This window comes from Dipodomys merriami, unplaced genomic scaffold, assembly GCF_024711535.1.
Source record: "Dipodomys merriami isolate MVZ:Mamm:240054 unplaced genomic scaffold, mDipMer1.0.p SCAF_137, whole genome shotgun sequence".
Lineage (NCBI taxonomy): Eukaryota > Metazoa > Chordata > Mammalia > Rodentia > Heteromyidae > Dipodomys > Dipodomys merriami.
Window position 1 is genome coordinate 2,648,117 of NW_027202682.1, and position 14,733 is coordinate 2,662,849.

The window sequence follows — 14,733 nt, forward strand, 5'->3', positions numbered from 1 at the left end:
GGACCAGCTGCCCAGAGCGACTTCTGCCAGCCCCTTTTCCAAAACAGGCTCCTTCGAAACTTCTCAGCCCTCAAAGTCTGATTTACAACAACAACAACAAAAAAAAAGCATCAGCCGGTACTGTGGTATAAGCCTATAACCCAAGCATTTAAGAGACTGAGACGGGAAGACCACTTGAGCCCAGAAGTTGGAGGACAGCCTAGAAAATATAGTTAGACCTTGTTTAAAAAAAAAAAAAAAAAAAAGCTTGGTGTTACATGCCTGTAATTCCACTACTTGGGAGTCTGAGGTAGGAGGGTGGTGAGTTCAAGGCCAGCCTGAGCTACACATGGATGACCTAATCTCAAAAGAGAACTGGGCTGGGAGTGTGGCTTAGTGGTAGAGTGCTTACCTAGCATGTGTGAAGCCCCGGGTTGGATCCCTCAGTACCACATACACAGAAAAAGCTGGAAGTGGTATTGTGGCTCATGTGGTAGAGTGCCAGCCTTGATCAAAAGAAGCTCATGGACAGTGCCCAGGCCCTGAGTTCAAGCCCCAGGACTGGCGAAAAAAAAGAAAAAGGAGAAGGACTGGAGATGTAGCTCAGTGGTAAAGCAATTGCCTATAGCATGCACAAGGCCTTGGGTTCAATCCCCAGCCCTAAAAGAAGAAAGCAAGCCAAAAACTAAAAAAGGCATTTAAAATCACACTTCTAATAAATGTAATGTGGTACTGGATTCTGGCTGTGGTGCAGGGAAAAGTCCGAACTGGGTTCCTTTCGTGCCACAACCTTGGCATGTGTAAAATAGGAGACTAAAATTGCTCCCTCCTCTCAGGCAGGAGCCCTGCCTGGGAGAATGAATGTGCACAAGCACACAATCAGTGTCTTCTTGCTTAATAACAGTAACCCACCTGACCATCTGAATGATTTTGTTTTTGTCTTTTTATGTTTTGCCAGTCTTGGGACTTGAACTCAGGGCCTGGGCACTGTCTGTGAGTTTCTTTTGCTCAAGGCTAGCACTCTACCACATGAGCCACAGCGCTATTTCTGGCTTTTTCTGTGTATGTGGTACTGAGGAATCGAACCTAGGGCTTCACCTGTGCTAGGCAAGCACTCTACCACTAAGCCACCTTCCCAGCCCAATGTTTTACAGTTTTCAAGACAGCTGCCAGGACCAAAAGAAGGCCTCTGGAGAGGGTCCAGGAACCACACAAACCCCAGGTCACAGAGGCGGAGGCCTGTGATCCCAGGGGTCAGAACCAAAGCTCTGGGCCCAGGGTACTCTGGCAGCCGTGCCCAGCTGTTGAATTCACAGGATCCCACCCTCCCTCCAGGCTCAGCGGGCCCCGTGCGCCCCCGTGTGTCCATTGGCTGCAACAGCACCTCGGACTTCAGGGTAGGGGATGGGGGCAGAGCCTGACCGGACCACAGACAGCATAAAGTGACAACAAAACAGGGGAAATCACGTCAGCTGGGAAGGAGGTGGGCGCTTCTGAGGACTGGCCACATTCTGCTCTGGTGGCTAAGTATTTGCTCTGCTGTACATTTGTGGGTGTGCTTCTCGGAGTCTGTAGTTCACACTTGCCTGAGGTTTCAGTGAACTGCCCAGTGGGTGGGGAGAAGGGGGTCAAGCCTTGCACCTGGCCAGGGCCTGGGGAACGCCCAGGCAGGTGTGCCCGGGACAGACCAGCGAAGCTGAAGCTCAGGCCTGGGCTAAAGGGCTGTCCAGAGGGAGGTGGCGTGGGGGCAGAGCGGGGGTGGGAGGCCAGGCGACATCTCACAGCTGCGGGTGCAGAAGGCGTCTGCCCCCAGGCGCCTTGTCCCCCCTCCAGCTGTCCCCCCAGTTCCCACCCTCACAGGTGCTGCTGGGGCCCAGCAGCTGGCTGAGAATCCTTTGACACCGGCAGTGCCATTTTAGGCAGTATACTTCCTGGGCCTCTGTCCTACACTTCACCAACCCAGCTGTCACTTTGTCTTGGGTCCCAACCCAGCCCCTCCGAGTGGCTCAGAGCCTGACCCATGTCCTCTTTTTTTTTTTTTTTAATGGGGCTTGAGCTCCGGGCCTGTTCGCTGCCCCTCAGCTCTTCAGCTTAAGACAAGCGCTCTACCACTTGAGCCACAGCACCACTTCTGGTTTCCTGGTGACTAACAGCACCACTTCCGGTTTCCTGGTGACTAATCAGAGATAAGAGTCTCCTGGACTTTCCTGCCTGGGCTAGCTTTGAACTATGATCCTCAAATCAGCTAGGATTACAGGCCTGAGCCCCCGGCACCCAGCATGACCTGTGTCCTCATTAGGCCACCGTACCTGATAGCCCAGGCCAGGGCTCTGCCTTGGGCTTTCTAGGCACCAAGGTCTTGTGCTCTCCGGCTGACCCAGCCTGGGTGGAACTGGGTATGGGTTTGGCTGAGGGCTTGGCTGTGCTGGGGGTGAGAATGGTGATTTGCTGGTCTTAAGCGGCTGTTGAGTTAGCCCTGGCTGTCTGGCATTTTCCACAGGCCCATGCCAGCACCCAAGCAGCCTGGCAGTGGCTAAGCAAGCACTGGGCCTGTACTTCCCGTGTAGCCCCTCTGAGTCTCCCTGTCTGCCTCTTCCCGGCCAAGCTTTCCTGACATCCCGTGCATAATCCCTCCATGGCTGCACTCCTGGGCCTCCGGGCTGTGTAGGGAGGCCCTGGCTATTATCTCAGGTCTCAAGGCACCTGGCTTGTAGCCTGCACCGAGTAGGCAGACCCCTAAGAACACGGTGCTGTGAAATCTCAGCTACTCAGGAGGCTGGGGTCTAAGGATCATGGTTTGAAGTAAGCAGGTTAAGTCTGTGAAACTCTTATCTCCAGTTAGCCAGCAAAAAGCACGAAGTGGAGTTCAACTGAGCGAAATAGCTCAGGGACAATGCCCAAGCCCTGAGTTCAAGACCCAGTACCTGCACCATGAAACAAACAACAACAAAAAAAACTACCCAATGAGTAGACTTGGCCTTTTGGATTGCTTGGGCTCAGCCTCCATCCACTTAGAAGTCACAGCCTCTACATGAATGCTTTCCCTCTGCCTCTGTTCTCCCCCCCTCCCCTGTGAAACAAGGATGTCTTTATAGCCCCTGCCCGAGGGGCTCGTACCATCACCCCTCACCGCACCTCTTAAAGGAGGGACGTCCAGGAAGGCTGGGTTCCTGCCCAGGGTGCCAAGCCAGATCAAGTAGGCATCTGAACTTCTCTTCAACCCAGTGCCAAGCCTGATAACCCTCAGGAAACTCAGCTGCCGTGGTGGGGAGGTGGGGAGACCAGGAAGCCATGGCCGTGGCCAAGGGGCAAGCGCAGGTGGGCTGGCAGGAAGGGCCCCCCCCAGCCGTCCTGGGCTCCGGCAGCAGCTGAGGGTAGGGGCCAGCCCTATGTCCCTCGCAGTGACCACTGGGAAATCCAACCTCCTGGCTGTGGGGCAGGGAAGGAGGTGGCACTCTGGGCGCTGGACTGCAGGGGGTCAGCAGAGGGGCGTCCTGCAAAGCTGAGTGGGGTCTGGGCGCCGGTGGCTCACCCCTGTCATCCTAGCTACTCAGGAGGCTGAGATCTGAGAACCACGGTTCAAAGCCAACCCGGGCAGGAAAATCCGTGAGACTCTTATCTCCAATAAACCAGCAGCAAATCAGAAGTGGTGCTGTGGCTGAAGTGGAAGAGTGCTCGCCTTGAGCGGAAGAGCTGAGAACAGCACCCAGACCCAGAGTTCAAACCCCATGACTGACAAAAAGGAAAAGAAAGAAAAGGTGGGTGAGGGGTGCCCTGGAGCTGGCTGTGCACATAACTGTGGGTTTGAGTTCTTGTGGGTGGGGAGAGATGACAGCGATTGGGTACAGCTGCTGGGGAGGCGGAGCCAGGAGGGAGGTGAGGTGTGGTGTTAGGGAGCTGGCCGTGGAAGGCGGGTGCTGGCATTAGCCCTCCCATATGCTGGCGGCTGGGCTGGCCTGTAGATGTAGTGGACTCAGGGGTTCCACACCAAGACTGGCTCTGTCCCTCACTGAAGGTGTTTTTATTTTTTGGTTGGTCGTGGGGCTTGAACTCTGGGCCTGGGCGCTGTCCCTCAGCTCTTCAGCTCAAGGCGAGCGCTCTACCACTTGAGCCACAGCGCCACTTCTGGTTCCTGGTGGTTTATTAGAGATCAGAGTCTCATGGACTTTCCTGCCTGGGCTGGCTTTGAACTGGGATTGTCAGATCTCAGCCTCCCGAGTAGCTAGGATGACAGGCGTGAGCCACCGGCGCCTGGCTACTGAAGGTGTTTTCTAGACCCTTACTCTGCCGGGCCTGGGCAGGCTGCCTTCCTCAGCCAACAGCTCCTGGAGGGGTAGCAGACAGGCAGGGTGGGGGCCTTCTGGACTTGGCCCCGGGGGCTGGGGGCTGAGTCAGTGCTAGCTGCAGCCAGCTCCGTGGGGTCCACAGACTCTCCTTGGGTCTGGAGAGGCCTGGCGCCTGATGTCTAGACACCCTCACCCCAGCTTTCCTCCTTCCTCCCTGCCTGCCAGACCCCCTGCACACAGCCCGGCTCCCCCAAAGTGTGAGGGCTGCACCCAGACCCCAAGCACCACCCAGACAGCCCCCACCCATCCCAAGCAGCACACCCCACACCCTGAGTCTATCCACTTTCAAGAACAACAGGACTCTTGGACAGCCTGAGTACAGTACAAGGTGATCCATCTGCGTGCATGTGTGTGTGTGTGTGTGTGTGTGTGTGTGTGCATTGCTCATGGGAGGAGACGTATGACGGGTTGAAGGCTTGGGGTCTCTCAGAGCCCATCCTGCCCATCCAGGACAAAAGGCCTGTCTCCTGTGTGGTCCAGGAGGAGATGTTGGTGTCAGACAGGATCCCTGGGGACAGCCTCCAGCTGTCAGACAGCTTCTGATCTTCCCTGGCCTCTGCAGCTCCCCGCTGCCTCCCTGCATAGCACAGTAACTCTTTCTGAGCTCAGTGCCAGTGACGCCCACGTTTCTGGCCCTGGCTCCCACTCTGTCTCTCTCCAGCTGTGTTTGGGCTGGGCCTGGGGTGCCAGCGTGCCCCTTGCCAGCTGCTGAGGGGACATCTGAGCCCTCCGGGCCTGGCGCCAGGGCCCGATCACTGACGGTGGAGGAGCCCTGGGAGGGGGGACAGGTAGAGGCCCTCTGTTAGCTGTCAGCACCCATGATGGATGAGGAATATGCAGAGAGGAGGTCCGGGAGGCCAGACGACTTCCCTGCTGCTGGGGAAGGTGGGGAACTGGCCTCCTGGGGTCTATAGGCAGAAAGCTCCCACCCCTTATGGCTGGGGGGCCCGGGCGAGGGCCCCCACTAACAGGGGTGTTTAAAAACCCAAAGGCTACCCAGCCCTCCCATTCCCGCTGGCGTCATGGGCACCTGGGCCTGCACAGCCTTTCTGCTGCTCTGCCTGACTCCTGACAGCCAGCAAGGCGGTGAGGGCAGAGGCAGCTGAGGGGCTGGGGGGGGGGTCACACAGCGCATGGAACGGACGCTGGGCTTCCAGATCCAGAGAGAGTTGGGTCATAGGGGGCCTGGGCTGGAGATTTCAGACAGGGAGCGCTCGGGGTTCTGAGGGGATGGGCCCCTCAGCTTCTGAGGCCTAGTCCTGAGCGGCATACCTCACTTCCCCAGGGCTGCCCCCAATCTCTCCTGGCCTGGGACAAGGTAAGCCCTTCCTCTGGACACCTGGGGTCCAGGAGGATCTTGGAGCTCGCTGGGCCTGTCCTGGATGTTCCTCGGCCCCGGGACCCCGTCTCCTAACCGTCAGCCCACTTACTGGTAGGGAGGACAGATGGAAGGGGTCCAAGCTGGTGCTGAGCCCCAAGACTGACAAAAAAACAAAACAAAAAAGAATCAGAAGGGAGAGGTGTGGGCTGTGATGAAGAGGGGTGAATGGACTCTGCCCTGGACCCCCTGGGGTACAGCTGAGATGCCTTTCTCTGTGCTACCTTCAGACTACACACCTGGTCTGTCCTCACCCCTCCTGTGACCAGTGGGGAAACTGAGGCCCAGAGAGGGAAGGTGGCTTGCATACTTGACCCTTCTTGACACTCCTGAGTTCTCCCCTTCTCCCCCCCACCGCCCCTAGTCCCCCAAAAGCTAAACTTCTCATTTCCCTCCCCCCAGGCTATGGCTCTCCCAGTGGTCTTGGAGCAGGTGAGGACAGAAGGGGGGAGTCTGGGGGCAGGGAGTGGGGTACTCTGTCTCTCTCCCCCACAAAGGGGGAACAGGGCAACAGCAGTTACCATGGGGGCCATGGGCCGGGTGTGGAGATGCAGATTTGTAAACCCGGAAACAGGGGAGGCAGAGATCTGGAGGACTGGGGTTCCAAGCCAGCCTGGGCAAAATGTTATCATGACCCTATCTCCACCAACAAGCCAGACATGATGATTCACATCTGTAATTCCAGCTATGTGAGAAGCAAGGGTAGGAGGATCTGTCTGCAGCCATCTAGGATAAAAATGCACAATCCTACGTGAAAAATAAGGAAAGCAAGAAAGGGCTGGGGGAAGGGAGGGTAGAGCCCCTGCCTAGCAAGCTCCAGGTCATGAGTTCAAATCCCAGTACCAAGAAGAGAGAGGAGAAGAAACACAGGGGGTCCTGTCTGGCCTCCACATGTCCTCCAGAAGTCAGGGGAACCCTGTCCCCACTCGGTGCTATCTCCCAGCTCACACTCCTCCTTCTGTCCCCCAGGATTCAGAAATGGAAACGGTCTGGGAGCCCAACTAGGTGAGACTGGGGGGGGGGGCACCCAGGAGGGAGGGTCAGGGCCCAGGTGTCCTCTCCCCCCCCCCAGCCTCAGAGGGGAGGGACGGGACCACTGAAGGCTGGAGGGAGGTAGGCAGCCCTGCGGGCTTGCTGGGTTCTGGCTGAGGAATCTAAGGCCCCTGTGGGGCCCCACACCTCCCCGCCTCTCTCCCCCTCTCCCCTCAGGCCTTCCGGCTCAGAATGGCTATGGAGGAGGTAAAGAGCAGCCAAGGGAAGCCTAGAACCAGGATGGGGGGGGGACCCCTCAGCCCCGGGGCTGACCCTTGTCTCCTCTGCAGGTGTTGCAGCAGGAGTGAAGCCTCAGAAGACAGGTGAGTCCCCTGGGACCCGGCCCCGGCCCCCTCACCCCTCCCTGACTGCCCTTCCCTGTCTCCGCAGGCTTTGGGCACAGGCATGGCAGCGGGCCGGAGGCGGCGGCCTTCCCCGGAGCTGCCCTGCAGCCAGGTGGGGCGCTGGCAGAGGTGGGGGGGGCCCTGAGGAGGGCAGAACTGGGGACTCCATGAAGGGGGACAGGACGGAGATGGGGGGTTCTGGTGTTGGGTTTGAGGAGGAGACAAAAGCCCCGGACACCCCCTAGCGCTCCCCCAGACCCCCCTGCTCAGAATGGCTGTGAAACGAGGTGCCCCGGAGGAGGCTGGTCCTCTGGCATCCCCATAGCTCTCCATCGCTCTCCCCAGGGTTTGGAGGGGGTCCGAAGCCCCAGAAACCAGGTAAGTGTCCGCCGCATGCCTGTCCCTCTGTCCCTCTGTCCCTCTGAAGTCCTAGCCGCCTGCTCATTCTTCCATCGGCTCTGTCCCCCAGGACAGGGAGCCGGGCCTTTCCCAGGGCCGGGACTCCAGCCAGGTGAGGCCGGCGGGAACACCCAGGGGCCTGGGGCTGCTTCTGGAGGGAGGACAGGGGTTCAGCCTCCCCATGTCCTCTAGACCTGCCCGTTTCTATCTGTGTCCCCCCACCATGGCTTAGCACCCGCCACAGGCCACAGTCTCCCCAGGTTTCGAGGGCAGAACTAGTTTGGGCGACAGTACTTTTCCAGGGATGGGGAGCCCTGGCAGTGGAGAATGGCTGGGGTGGGGGCGGCCCTGGGGGAGGGGTCTCCCGGAGTCCGTGATAAATCTCCTTCTTTCTCATCTAGGCCCGGGTGGGAGCGGGAAACCTCAGAAGCCAGGTGAGCGGAGGCCCCGCCCCGCCCCATGCTGATCTCTATGGCTGTCTCTTCCTGTCCCGGCTCTGCCTCGGTTTGCATTATGTTTGTAGAGACTGGTCCTGTGCTTGGCCTCTTGAGACATGGTCTCAGCCCTGGGCAGGCATGTTCCAGGCTGTTCTCTGGGCATATTTCTGGAGGCAAGAGCTGCCTGGGTCACAGAGGCCTGCTGTAGGGAGAATACCACATGAACTGGCTCCAGCCGGGCACTGGGGCTTGAACTCTGGGCCTGGGCGCTGTCCCTCAGCTCTTCAGCTCAAGACCAGCGCTCTATCCCTTGAGCCACAGCTCCACTTCCCATTTCCTTGTGGTTTGTTGGAGACATGAGTCTCGAGGACTTCCTGCCCAGGCTGGCTTTGAACCGCCATTCGCAGATCTCAGCCTCCTGAGTAGCTAGGATGACAGGCGTGAGCCACCAGCGCCTGGCTGAAAATCACATTTTGAAGCCAGTCCCAGCAGGAAAGTCTGGGAGACTCACCTGCAACTGACTTAGTAGAAAGCCAGAAGTGGAGCTGTGGCTCAGGGGGTAGAGCACCAGCCTAAAAAATTGAGAACAGTGCCCAGGCCCTGAGTTCCAGGACCTGGTACGTGCATGCACGCGCACGCGCGCACACACACACACACTCACACGAAGCTGTGTAGACTACTGCCTAGGCTACCGTGACCTGGTCTCATACCAGCAGGGCTCCAGCTTCTGCCTCTCTCTCCCCGCAGCCCCTGCACCTCAGAACGGTCATGGACCAGGTAGGGGAAGGGGGGCGTGTGTGAGGGTTTGGGGCTCTGGGGAGCTTGGTCCCCATCCTTTCCTCTGGCATGGGAGGAGGTGGGAAACCTCACAGCAGTAGCCCTTGGCCCGGCCCCTGCCAGCGCCCCGTCCACACCTTGCGTGGCGAGGCCTGGCCTGACCCTGCTCCTTCCTGTCTGACTCCCAAAGGCAATGGGCATGGCATGCAAGCCCCGGCCTTCCCCGGAGGCAGAGCCCAGCCAGGTGAGGGCACCAGGCCGAAACCGGGGAGGGGGAGGATCTAGGGGAGGCCAGAGGCCATCTCTAGAAGGGGACTGAGGAGTTGGGGGAGGGGGGCTCTGCTCGTGGCTCAGCCTCTCCGGGTCTCCACTCATGCTTGGGGGCTGGCAGGGAGCCCCAGACGCCACATGTTGTGGTCCCAACCACGGGTGGGCTTGTGCTTCGAAGTCCGCTCTTGGTCTGTTCATACCCCAGTTTCCCTCCAGGACTCAGCAATGGAAACGGCCTGGGGGCCCAGCCAGGTGAGGGCAGCCCCCAGCCCCCCCCCCGCCCCCAGGGTCTACCCCTGTGCCAGGCTGGGCTTGAAAGCTCAGTCCATAGGCTGAGAACGAAAGGTCCAATCGAAGGCCTCGATCAGGACTGAAAGGGAGCTCACAAGACTGGCGGGCAGGCCCAAGGGACCGGATGATGGAGGCACAGAGAACATGCACACTCCCTGTCCCCCTCCCGCCCCTCCCACCCCATCCGGTCCTGCAGTGCCAATCAGTGTAGAGGGTGTGAGGGTGGAGGGCAGCCCAGGGCTGAGTTTCTAGGGGATACTCAAAGATGGACCCTCACCTGTTCATCTCTCCCCCAGGCTTTGGAGGGGGCAGAAAACCCCAGAAGCCAGGTGAGGTCCTCCTGGTATCATCTTCCTTCAGTCTGCCTGTACGTCTCCTGGGCCCAGATTCCCCCTTTAACCCCCTTTTGCTCTGTCTCCCCAGGGCTGGGGAACGGGAACGGGATGCGGGCCGGTGCCCTCCTCAGAGCTGCAACTCCACCAGGTGAGGCCTGGGTCCTGAGTGGGCGGGGCTCCCGGGGCGGAGGCGCTGATAGGCCAGCCTGTCAGTCTCTCCTTCTGGGTGCTGTCCCTGTGCTCTTCAGCTCAAGGCGAGCGCTCTACCGCTTGATCCACAGCGCCACGTCTGGTTTTCTAGTGGTTTATTAGAGATAAGAGTCTCATGGACTTTCCTGCCCGGGCTGGCTTTGAACTGCAATCTTCAGATCTCAGCCTCCTGAGTAGCTAGGGTGACAGGCGTGAGCCACCGGCGCCCAGTGCCCCCCCTCCCCTTTTTTAAGACAGTTTCACTCCATAGCTCAGGCTGGCCTGGACACAGCCATTCTCCTGCCTTTACCTCCCAAGTTCAGGAATTATAGGTCTGGCGAGTGTTGGTGAGGTAGAAGGCTGTCTTCCTAACTGGTTGTGACATCCAAGGACCCGGCAGCCAGATGTGGCATCCAGGGCTCCCAAGAGGGAGGTGAAGGCCAGGAATCACCACCTTCATGGGAGCCCAGTCAAGAGAGCAGCAGGGGGAAGGGGGGAAGGCCAGAGAGGCGGGGTCAGCAGAGCCAGTGGGGGAGGGGAGGGGCAGAGGTCCCGGAGAGGTCATTGTCCACCGTGTGGGCAGTATTTGGCTATTCAGGGACCGGCTCCCTTGGGGCAGACAGGGAGAAGGGCAGAGCCCGTGACCACCAGCTGGGGTTCAGAGCCCCTTCCTTTCCCTCCCTAGGCCCTGCATCTCAGAATGGCTACGGACCAGGTAAGGACAGAGCTGGGTTTGAGGGAGGCCTGGGGATGGGGACCCCAGGTCCCTCACCTGCTCCCTGTCTCCTTTCCAGGATACGGAGGAGGCATGAAGCCCCAGAAACCAGGTGAGCCCTGCCCTAGCCTGTCTGTACCTCCCCCTCCCCGGAGCCCCCCTCCCCTCACCCACACCCCTCTGCCTCTGTGCCCCAGGATTTGGGAGCAGGAACGGGCTTGGAGCCCAGCCAGGTAGGAGTGCTGTCTGGGGGTTCGGCATGCCTTCAGCCCCCTCCCTCCCCAGCCTCAGAGGAGGGGGCTTGGGGAGTCTCAGAATGCCTGACCCTCAAGCTCCTGGAGGTGACACCTGGCGTGGGTCCCTCCTTTCCCCTGCCCTTCCCCTCCCCCACACATCCTCTTCCTCAGAATAGCTGCAAAAGGTGCTTGGAGCTCTGGGTTGGCTCTGTCGTTCTGGGGTGCTTTACCTGCTCCCCCATTTTCTGCTAGGCTTTGGAGGGGGAGCAAAACCCCAGAAGCCAGGTGAGTCTTGCCTGGTTCTGTCTCTGGTCATACACCCCATCATGCCTCCCTCCCTCTCCGCAGGGGGGCGGAGGGACTGGGGTGCCTCCCCTGCTCCCCTTTGCCTCCCATGCTTTGAGTCTGTTTGGGGAGGCTGAGGGGTCTGGACTGGGGCTGGGGCTCAGCGCCGGCGTCACCACAGGCCCAAGAGAGACACCCCCTACCCCCACACTCCTGTCCCTGAGCTGCCTCCTCCTGACCCCCCCCCCACCAGGATACACTCACGGGAATGGACTGGGAGCCTGGCCAGGTGTGTGTGGATGGCCCCAGGGCCGGGGCAGGTGGAGGGCTGGAGTCTGGGGGTTCCGGCGGTTGCCCCACCCACAATGGCCTCTCTCTGCCTCGCTCCAGGCCTAGGAGTGGGCATGAGGCCTCAGGGGCCAGGTGAGAGGCCAGACCGTGTCCCTTTGTCCCTGCTGCCCCTGTGCATGGGGGGGCTGTGCCCGGCTCTGAGGAGAAGCCCTTGCTTCATGGTGAATGGAAGCTGAGGGGCAAAGGGGCCCATGGGGGGGCTGGGGACCCCACGAGCCCCCCTAGACGGGGCTGGGGACCCCACGAGCCCCCCTAGACGGGGCTGGGGCTTCCTTCCCGCCCAGCTGCAGCTTCCTCCTGACCTCCCCACAGCGCCTACCGCACGAAATGGCTACAGCCCAGGTAGGGGCAGAGTCCGGGGTCTGAGGAGCCCCAGAGGTGGGGAGCTCCTCGCCCTTTGCCCCTTACCTTCTCCCTCTCTCCTGCAGGCTATGGAGGGGACACGAAGCCCCAGAAACCAGGTGAGCCCTGTGTCTGCTGTGTCCCCAGGCCTGAGTCCTGCCCTCCCCACGCCCTCCCTCTGTGCTGCCAGGGCTTGGGCCTGGGCTGGGCGTGCAGATACATGAGAGGCATTGTGGGGGGGAACGCACCCCTGCGTGCGCACCCCAGGTATCTCTGGTACCCCAGGTTTCTGGTTGACCCTGAGGAGGCGCTAAAGCCCCTTTTCTTCTCCACCTAAGCCAGGGCTCCCTTTGGGGAGGGAGGGGCCCGGTCTGAGCCCCCCTCCTTGCCCCCCACTCCTACCAGAACCGAAAAATGCCCTTGTGCCTCTCAGCCTCTTGCTGTGTGCTGCTTGGCCTGCAGTCCCATTGGTGGTGGGAGGCTGGGGGCCCGGGGTCTGAGGACGCATCGTGGGCTGCCAACCTACTCACCAGCGCTTCTCTAAGGCACTGGGGAGGGCACAACACCCCAGAAACTCCCTACTACCCCTAAAAGCCCCTCCCTTCCCAACCCCACTCTGTCTCCGCAGGGCACAGGAACGGGCTGGGAGCCGTGGCCTTCGCTGATGCAGGCGCTCGGCCAGGTGAGAGGGCGCAGTGCGGGAGGCGGCAGGGGCCAGGGCACCACGGGCAGAGGCGGTCCTGGCGGATGGGAGGGGTGCACCTGCCTGTCACCCCCCGTCTTTCTCCAGGCCTGGGACGGGACACAAAACCTCCCAAACCAGGTGAGTTCCACTCGGTCCTTCTCCCTGCCTGCACCTGGCCTGCTTGCCCTCCCTCCCAGAGCCCATGCCAGGGCATGGCTGGGGCTCAGCTGAGGAGAACGTGGGGTGTGCTGAGGCCTGGGCTGTCTCCCTCTGGGCCTGGGAGGGGGTGGGAGGACCCCACATCTCATCTCTTCTGCATCCCCGCATCCTGCCCCTCGCTTCCCCACTCTTCTCCAGGTTATACCAATGGGAATGGGCTGGCGGCCCAGCCAGGTGAGGACACTGAGACCAGGCTGGTGGACCAGGAGGGAGGAGGGTGTGGCTGGAAGGTGGAGGATCCCCCCCCCACCTGCCGCTGCCTACTTGTCCTCGGATCTCCAGCCTGACAAAGTCCCCTGCAAGGGTTGCAGGCTGTAGCTTAGCAGACCAGGGCCCCCTGGCAGCCTGGGGCTCACTCCCCACGCCTTGCCTCCCACCCCCCCATTCAGGGCCTTGCCATGGGGGGGTCATCCCCCGGCTGCTCCCCAGGCCTCCCACTCCAGCCGTCCCTTCAGAAAAAGTGGGTGGCTGGGGCCTGAAATCCCAGCCCCCTCCCGCAGTACAGAACGGCCAGTTCCCAGGTGAGTGTGGAGTGGGGGGTTGGGGAGGGCACTGGAGGCCCTGGCCCTGGGAGGGGCTGGGCCCGGCCCCATGGCCCGCTGCGCCATGCCATCCTGCACTGAGGCTCGGAGACGACAGTGCCCTCCGGCAGGGAAGTTCTACGGCAGGCTTCAGCCTTCTCAGCCCTGTGCTGGGCTCACTCCCGTCCCCCCAACTTTCTTCCTAGCACCAACCCCGGCTGTCCAGTGGGGACCGAAACCTCAGAAAGCAGGTGTGAGTCTGTCCGTTCCCAGGCCCCGTATCTCCATGTGAGACTACAGTCCCTCCTCCCTCCCCTTGCTGTGGGGCTCTCTCAGCGGCTCGGCTATCCTAGGAAGATCCTCCCAGAGTTGACCCTTAATTTCTCTTGCTGTCTCCTAAGCTTTCTTTTTCTAGTCTCTACTCTGTGGATAGGGGCAGCCCCTTACATTCGTTCTTGGCCTCTAAGGAGCTAGAGGAGGTCTCCATCCTCCAGCACTCACCTCCACACCCTTCACAGGTTACCAGCCTCCCAACGGTTACCGACCAGGGACAGAACCGGGTGAGAAGGCTTCTCCTGCTCTTCCTTCTCCCTCCACCCCAGGAAAAGGCCTGGCAAAGCTGGGGCCATCTCTGACCCACGGTCTCCTCTCTTCCCAGGCTTTGGTGGTGGCCTCAGGCTGCAGAAAGTCGGTGAGCCCTGCTAGGTGGCCAGCTCAGGCTCAGGCTGACATCTCCACCATGGCGTGCCCCTCTTTAGCTCCATCTCTCAGTCTTTTTTCTTACTTATGCAACATACATTTGCTACTCATTCAGCTATTATGGTGGCTGCAACCCCACGCCCTCAGAAGATGGTAGAATGGTCTGAGCCAGGGGGAAAGAAAGCAGGCTCAAAAATTGTCTAAGGGGATGAAATCCTGGAGGTGGTGGCAGGGGGGTAGTTGGAAAGGCAAGTGGGAGAGTGATTCAGGTGGAGGGGGCAGCCTTTGAGGCCACCTTAAAGTTGCCTCTGAACATGGAGTCGGGTGGGCCGTATATCCTGTCACTACTGCCGGTCCTCGGCCTTCCATGCGCCACTTTCTCTTCTCCCCTACAGGTTTTAATTATGGGACTAGAGCTCTGGGAGCTGGGCTTTTCCCTGAGGCCCGCCCACCACCAGGTACCTGGAGGGCTAACATGGGGGTGAGAGGGTAGACCAGGGAGACTCCCGTCATCTCTGATCTGCTTTCCTCCTCCAGCATTCCCTGGGCTCACTGGCTTTCGGAACGGTGAGTTAGAAGGGACGTGGCCAGAGACAGGACAGAAATAACTAGGATCTCTTACAAAATATAGAGAGGAGGTTCTTGGGTACTCCAAAGTCATACCTCCAGGTTCTGGAGGAGCTGGGGCCTCCCAAGTGTCTAGCACGGGGGTGGAGGGTACAGGGTGGCCAATGTCAACTGTCCCCCACAGGTCTGCTGCCACAGGCCTCTCCCTGGCCAGCCCTCCAGCCCTGGGAGGCTGGCATGAAACCAGGATACAGATATGCAGGAGTTGGGAGTCAGCCAGGTAATGGGGTGTATGTGGAAGGATGGGGTGTGGTCGAGGAGAAGTCAGGGCTCTGA

General features: G+C 60.1%; 1 protein-coding gene and 1 long non-coding RNA gene across 2 annotated transcripts; both read left to right on the plus strand.

Annotated features, from left to right (window-relative positions):
- Window positions 1-10,685: 10,685 nt before the first annotated feature.
- LOC138825322 (uncharacterized) lies at window positions 10,686-11,302 on the plus strand. Its single transcript, XR_011371393.1, has 3 exons — window positions 10,686-10,725; window positions 10,981-11,013; window positions 11,267-11,302. It is a non-coding gene; the product is annotated as an uncharacterized lncRNA (long non-coding RNA).
- Window positions 11,303-11,555: 253 nt separating this feature from the next.
- Window positions 11,556-14,733, plus strand: LOC138825284 (glycine-rich extracellular protein 1-like). The gene is made up of 12 exons (XM_070019681.1): window positions 11,556-11,706; window positions 11,793-11,825; window positions 12,335-12,388; window positions 12,497-12,529; window positions 12,749-12,784; window positions 13,000-13,131; window positions 13,338-13,382; window positions 13,650-13,691; window positions 13,790-13,822; window positions 14,226-14,288; window positions 14,368-14,397; window positions 14,582-14,733. The coding sequence occupies exons 1-12, from the start codon at window positions 11,556-11,558 to the stop codon at window positions 14,731-14,733; spliced, it is 804 nt and encodes a 267-aa protein (XP_069875782.1).